This window comes from Crocuta crocuta, unplaced genomic scaffold (assembly GCF_008692635.1).
Source record: "Crocuta crocuta isolate KB4526 unplaced genomic scaffold, BGI_CrCroc_1.0 scaffold636, whole genome shotgun sequence".
NCBI classification, from domain to species: domain Eukaryota; kingdom Metazoa; phylum Chordata; class Mammalia; order Carnivora; family Hyaenidae; genus Crocuta; species Crocuta crocuta.
The window spans coordinates 534,831-541,749 of record NW_027530380.1 but is presented as its reverse complement, the minus strand read 5'-3'; the positions used below and the strand labels follow the sequence as shown (position 1 = coordinate 541,749).

Sequence of the window (6,919 nt, the reverse complement as noted above, 5' to 3'; positions counted from 1 at the left end):
AGGTGGGAGTGGGGGGCACTAGAGGTGGCGCCAGCCAGAGAGATGGAGAGGAGTGGGCATTCCAGAGGTGGACCCACTTCCACTGGATGATCGGCTGGATCCGAAACCAGGAGCGGAGCCCTTAACGACGGCCCTGGGCTCTGGAGCTGTAGTTCAGGGGTCTGCTGCTCATCAGGACCCGGAAGCTCTCCGTCCGCCCCGGAGCCTGGTGAGGGCCGCGAAATCTGCGAAGACTTGGCCCTTTGTTAGATAGAGGTCTTCACGGTCTAGAAACGCATAGACAGGCCCCTGATGAGACTGTTGATTTATTTCGCACACACCCTTTACTACAGGGGGTTTGGGGGCCGTCCCTGGGCGTGGAGGGCCGTGGATCAGGGGCTCTGACCCCAGGAAGGAGAGGTGGCCGAGTGGTGTCCTGGCAGTGAAATGTCTACCGGCCTGGCAGGAAGCTCGACAGAGAAAGCCTGCAAGGGGATCCCCAGCACAGCTCCAGCCAGTAATTGTTGCTCAGTCATCACCCTGAGTCACCCAGGGAAGGCGACTCTGTGCATGCAAAGGCCAGAGGGCGTGGGCTGCGTATCAGAGGGCTCCTCTCCCGTTCCCCGACGAGCTTGCTCACGTGCAGCCACAGCGCGGATGTCGTTCAGCTTGGCCATCGGGACTCCCAGACCCATGCAGGCTACGCTTCCCAGCCGGAGTCCCAGGGCCTCTGCGTTTCCTGTCATTCCCAAGTTCAAGGGTAAGAGTCACCTCGTTTCTGTACCAGAAGGTGCAAGAAATGACTCAAAAGCCAGAGGCCAAGTCAAATGCACTTTATTTCGCGGAGTTTTCTTTGCGCTTATCTTTGTGAGCTTCCGCTCTCCTGCTGGCTGTCGGCGGCCCAGAGAGAAGTGCCGGGCGCTGGGGTCGGCCCGCCCGCGCCCCCCTGTGTGTCACCGATCGGAGATGGGCCGTGTGGGGGTCGTGGGGAGTGCCCGTCACAAACTGATTGGTAGTGCCGGTGATTTCATTTTTAAAGTTTGGGGAAGCCAAGTGGAGTTCGAAAGTGAGTATTCAAAGAGCCCCAGAACCAAAAGAAANGCGGTGTGGGGGCCGGGGGGGGGGGGCGCGCGTAGCAGGTTCTCTTCGCCTCAGTTAGACTTGCCGGGCTCTGGCCAGCTCGCACCAACGTGTGACCTCAGCTCCCGCAGCTCCCGTTCCAGCTGCAAAGCCACGTAAACAACCTGTGGTCCCGGGCCTGATCCTCTCTTCTGCCGTCTCCTCGGAGTCTGGGGAGGCAGGTGCGGACCGCATGTAGACTGCCCTCCCGCCGTCTGTGGGGCTTGGGCAGGCCTGCCGTGTGGAGGGGACCTCGGTCCCCCGGCATGCCCCGGCGTGACCTCAGGAAGTCATGTCTCTTCCGCCACGGTTACCGTCCTTCCCGGAGCTCTTCCTGCCAGACTCCGGGGATGGGTGATCTTGAGAATGCTTTCACATTCCCCGTTACGCGAGTCCACCTAAGGATCCCGTGACTTGGGTCGAGGAGATGATTGTGTCCCCAGTTTACAGATGGAAAAACTGAGGCTCAGAGCTGGAGAGTGTTGTGTTTACGGTACCCTCGATCTGGCGACGCCCGCCAGTAATTGTGCAGAGTGCACGCTCCGGGGGCCCTTCATTTACGCACGCGCTCATTCATTCCTCAACCGCGCCTTCGGCACCAGGCGAAGCGGTCTCCCAGGGGGTTGCTAACCCCTTACACTCACTCAGATGGGATCACCCCGACTTGATAAAGCAGAGAAGGCCCCTTCCCGGAGGGAGGGCTGGGGCTCACACCGGTGCACCCAGCTCCCTTGGTAACTGAAAACCCTGGACTCGGCACTCACCATCTTTCACTTGTGGTCCACTTGGACCAGGAGATTGTTTTTCCTCCCCTGGTTCTTTATCTGTGCTTGTGTCAGTTTCCAGTGAGAGCAAACTCCTCTTGTGGGTTCATCGTATGGCGGCCCTGCTGTGAGCCCTCCACGTACAGGCACGTTAAATCCTTACAGTGATCCTTTGAGGGGGATCATATTAGTCCCCCAGACCCTCATTTTGCAAGGAAGGTTCCAGAAGGAGCTCCCTGAGGTGACACAGCCAGAAGTGCACAGCCAGTCTTGGAATGCAGGTGGAAGGGTGGTCATTCTTGACGGGGCCTCCGTGCTGCCGCCCTCCCAGGTTGGGGGAGGTGTTTAGGGGATACCCCCCCACTACAAAGGCCCTGAAAGGTCTTGGTCAGGGCCCAGCAGACACATGGTTCTTGTTCAGTTTTCAGCCTGGTAACCTTTCCTGCCTCGTGTTGGTGGGGAGGGTCCCCAGGTCAGTTTCCCTGCCCTCTGGCCTGACGGGCTCACTCCGAATTTCCTTCTCACTCTCTGTGGCTTTTTTGGTCCACTTTGTTCAACTTCGGCTCTTATCTCGGGCAGCCGGGCATTTACGGGGCCCCCGGCAGCGCCAAGCCCCGCGTGTGCAGCTGGTTCTGGACGGAGGTGTGCTATGGGCAGTCCCAGCGCCCTGCTTGGAGGCCCCTGGGAGTGAAGACCTTGTGAATAGATCATTCCAGGGCAGCCCCGGCCCAAGAGACTCTGCTGCCAGAGTGGCCGGGGGCCCCCAGGGCTCTGGGCTCGGGGGGCCTCACGTCCGGGGAGCTGGTGGCATCACAACCCACAGAGCAGGGAGGGCGGGTACACAGGCAGGGGGGACGCAGCGTGTGCAAAGGCAAGGGTAAGGGGGCTGGGGAGGGCGGTACAGGCAACCCCTCCCCCCCGGCACCCGGCTCAGCTCCGAAGGCCCAAGTTCCCCGTTTGGAAAGAGGGATGAGCCCCTCGCAGAGGCACCGAGCGTCCGGGGTGCCCGTGCCCTGTGGCGTTGAGGCACCGGCGTGGAGCGAGGGGGTCGGAGGGCCCCTGGGCGCCCATCCTGGAGATGAGAGGGAGAATGCACCCAGCGCGGGCGTCCTTGGACTCCGTCCCCCTGGCCGCCGTGACCTTAGTGCTGGCTCCAGGAGCCGTCGGCACGGGACCCAGACCGGCCCAGCCCCTCTCCCCGGCTGTGTCCTTGGGGGAGGCTGTCAGGGGTCGGCGGGAGGGAAGTGGGTCCCCGCAGCGCGGGCTGACCCCCTCCCACAGTGAGCCTCCGGCGTCTCACCATAGTACAGGGCGCCCCCTCCTCAGGTCGGGACTCCGTGAGCGGCTGTGCCCTGAGCTGAGGAAGAGTGTCACCCGTCCCAGTTACTGTGAGGGGGAGGGACGCCCCGGGTGTGCAGACGGGCCTCGGGGCTGGGCTCAGCCTCCCCCCCGGGCCGTACCCCTCCTTGCCTCCCTGGGAAGAGGAAGAGAACCNACTGACAGCAGGAATGGGGGGGAGGCCAGGAGGTCAGGTGCCGGACACGGGGCTCGGCTCCGAGCAGAGCTGGTGCGCAGCTGCTCACGGGGCACTTCCAACGTGGTTTTACTTATTTTCTCTTCTTGCCGAAGACCAGTCAGCTGATTAACCTATGTGCCCCCGGCCACCAGCAAGATCCCACTAGAGTTCTAGAATTTGGGTTAGGTGTTGGCGGCAGCCGCGCCACAGCACGGCTCTGCAGAGCCTTTTCATGTTATTACAGCTTTTTTAACGTTATTATAGCTTTTTTATTCATTTTTGAGAGAGAGGGAGAGAGTATGAGCGGGGGAGGGACAGAGAGAGAGGCAGACACAGAATCCGAAGCAGCTCCAGGCTCTGAGCTGTCAGCACAGAGCCCGACGCGGGGCTCGAACCCACGAACCGCGAGATCATGACCTGAGCCGAAGTTGGACGCTTAACCGACTGAGCCCCCAGGTGCCCGAAGATTTTAAATTCTTAAAGCTCAGTCCCACGTTTCTGTCTCATTGGCCTCCTAGAGCTCCTCAGGCAGACAGGGAAACCGAGGCAAGGCAATCCATGCAGAGCGGACCCCGTCCAGGCCTAGCCGCTGCCCGTCGGCCCACCCCAGGGCAGCCCCCTGCTGCAGGGGCGGGTGGAGGCCACGTGCAGGGCACCAGCAGGTTGGGGCCCAGCTGCCTGAGGCCGGGACTCTGTCTACAGCCCCCTTCCCTCGGCCCCTCCCTCTGGCCCCTGAGGCCACCCCTCAGGTAAACACCTCATCTCGGGCTCTGTGCTTGGGGGGACCCAGACTAACGTAGAGCTGACCCGGTGGCAGCGCTGGAACCAGCCGGGGGAGGGGGGTCCTGGGCCCCCGGCCATGCTGACAGGAAGTCTCCCTGCACGCGGGCCATCAGAGGTGGAGATTTGTCCACAGGGAACCCGAGTGTGGCTCTGCCCTGCCCGGAACCCTGCGGAAGCGAATAAACATCACTCCCCTGGGCTCGAGGGGGGGTGGTCTTGCAACTTTCCCAGTCCCTTTGCAAGCAGGCTGGGCCCCCCATCAGGCCCCCTCTACCCCCACAGACCGGGAGGCCTTCTGAGCAGGAAGGGTCCGCTCGGCCTTCCTGGGTCAATGACGGCCAGTGTTTCTCAAATGTCAGCTCCCCGAAGACGGGGCCACAGTGCGCCTGGTGTGCCAGCCCCAGGGCGGCGCTGCTCCGGGTGGGCACGCAGGCGGTCAGGACCCTCCCTGCCCCCCCCTCGGGCCCGCCCCTGACACCCTGACGCACAGTCCATTTGTCTCCCCTCGCAGCTGCTGAACTCGCTGTCCGTGGACCCCGACGCCGAGTGCAAGCACGGCCTCTACTTCCGGGACGGCCGGCGGAAGGTGGACTACATCCTGGTGTACCACCCCAAGAGGCCGTCGGGCANATCATGAGGACGACAAGCGCTTCCGCAGGGAGGAGTACGAGGGGAACCTTCTGGAAGCCGGCCTGGAGCTGGAGCGGGACGAGGAGGTAACCGTCCGCCTTCTGTGGGCGCGGGGCCCAGCGCCGTTTCCAGAAGGCGGTGCGCACAGGGTCCTTCCGGCCGCAGCCTGCTCTTCCACGAGGGCCGGTGCAAAGCTGCTGCTGCCAAGGCTGGGCAGAAGTCACGTGTCAAGGTTTGGGGGAGCCCCTGCTCTCCTGCTCTGGGGGAGGGGCTGGCCTTCAGGTCAAGGCATTCCCGGCTCTGGTCATGTCCCTTCCTGGGAAGACGGGCCCCTCCCAAGGGACGGAGGATGATGCTCTCCTGGACACTGGCCTTGGCCCTTCTGGGGCCTCAGTTCCTCAATCTGTCAAGTGGGGAGATCAGTCTGGCTTGATCCCTGAGGGCGCTGGTGCTCTGAAGCCCCCCGACCATAAAACCATTTTCTGGAGCGCCTGTTCCTGGCAGAGCCTGAGAATCGTTCGAAGGAGAGCTTGCTGGGGAGGAAGAAAGGCTGAGTCCCGGGGTGCAGCACTGCCCTGGCGGCGGGAGGCTGGGCAGTGGCCGCGAGGAGGGCCCTCGGCAGCCCTCGGGACGGTCCGTGCTTCCTTCCGCTTCTCGGCAAGTTTGCTGTGCACTCCTCTGCCAGCGCCGCGACCTCTCTGTGCACAGGGCAGTGCGGGGTCCCTCCCGGGAGCACTGGCGGCAGGCCCCTCGCCCGCGCCGCCGTCACTGCGCAGACCAGCCGAGAATCAGCACAGGGCTCTACGGCACGTTAAGAGCAGCGAAAGTAGCCGGCGGGCTGCCCGAGGGGGTTGCGAGCCAACGCGGGTGTTTAAAAGCTGGATTCGGTGTGCCTTCCGTCACTGAGAACCGCCGCGTCCTCACGTGATGGTGCCTTGGGCCCGGGGAGCGGGAGCCTTGGGGACAGGCCAGTCAGTGAAGGAGCTGGTGTGCGTGCTCTTCGCGACGAGCCGAGAGCGCCGACCCTGAATCATCCAGAAATGCGCAGTGGGGCTGCTCTGACCCTGACCTGGTGGCGAGGGAGCTCGTGCTGCCCTCCGAGCGTTTCTCTGGGCGACTTTCTCCTTCGGAGGCTTGGCTTCCTCGGGGAGGGGGGTGGGATCCTGCTGCAGGAGTGGTTCTAAGGGGACGGCGGAGGTCTCTCTCGTTGGCAGGGCGCATATGTGCCCATCCCTTGGGCTTTTCTGTCTCCCTTTGTCTGAGCCCTGAGCCCTCGGCCTCTCGGAAGAAGAGAGTGGTCGGTCCCCAAGCAGCAGACGTCTGTGCAGACGGTGTGGCCGCTGTGTGGGCCCAGCTCTGACGTGCCGCTGCGTGCCTGGAGAAGCAGGCGGGCTCCGTCGGAGGCAGGAGGGCTGCTGGGGGCTGCGTGGAGCTGCGAGCTTGGGCTCTGAGCGACGGGTGCCCGGTCTGTCCGCTAGGGGAGGAGCTCTGTTCCCATCCCTCTCACCCGACGACAGCCTGAGTCAGGCCCCCCGAGGCCTGGTGATGCGCACGGACTCTGGCCAGCTCCCAGAGCCTCGGCCTGTGCTTCGCAAGGCTTACAGAGTTGCGTGGGCCTCAGTTTCCCCATCTATAGAATGGAATGGCAGTGGTATTTACATCACTGGGTGTTGGTGATTAAGGCAAGGGGCTTAAGTCTGGTGCGCAGCAAATCCTGGGCTGTCGTTAACGTTAAATCACACGTGACGGTTCGTATGGACGGTGAAAGAAAGGAGCCTTTCCAAGTCCAGTCAACGGCGACACACATACCTTTCTTGAAACTTCATATTCTCCGTCATGACTTTGAAGCTAACATAGAAGGGGCGCCTGGGGGCCCGGTCGGTTCAGCATCCGACTTCAGCTCAGGTCATGATCTCGCAGTTTGTGGGTTCGAGCCTCGCGTCGGGCTCTGTGCTGACAGCTCAGAGCCTGGAGCTGCTTCGGATTCTGTGTCTCCCTTTGTCTGCCCCTCCCCAGCTGACGTGAGCACTCTTTCTCTTTCAGAAGTGAAGAAATAAATTTAAAAAATAATTTTTAAAAATATTAAAAAATAAAAAATAATAATTTTTAAAAAAGCAAACATCTACAT

At 62.0% G+C, this 6,919-nt stretch overlaps 1 protein-coding gene across 1 annotated transcript in view; it reads left to right on the top strand.

Annotated features, from left to right (window-relative positions):
* The first annotated feature begins 945 nt into the window (after nt 1-945).
* ANO1 (anoctamin 1) overlaps nt 946-6,919 on the top strand; it is a 75,248-nt gene continuing 69,274 nt past the window's right edge. The window contains 7 exon segments of the mRNA XM_077766562.1: nt 946-991; nt 1,203-1,280; nt 2,078-2,193; nt 2,442-2,504; nt 4,444-4,596; nt 4,652-4,788; nt 4,790-4,877. Of these exon segments, the coding sequence (XP_077622688.1) occupies nt 946-991; nt 1,203-1,280; nt 2,078-2,193; nt 2,442-2,504; nt 4,444-4,596; nt 4,652-4,788; nt 4,790-4,877 (681 nt within the window).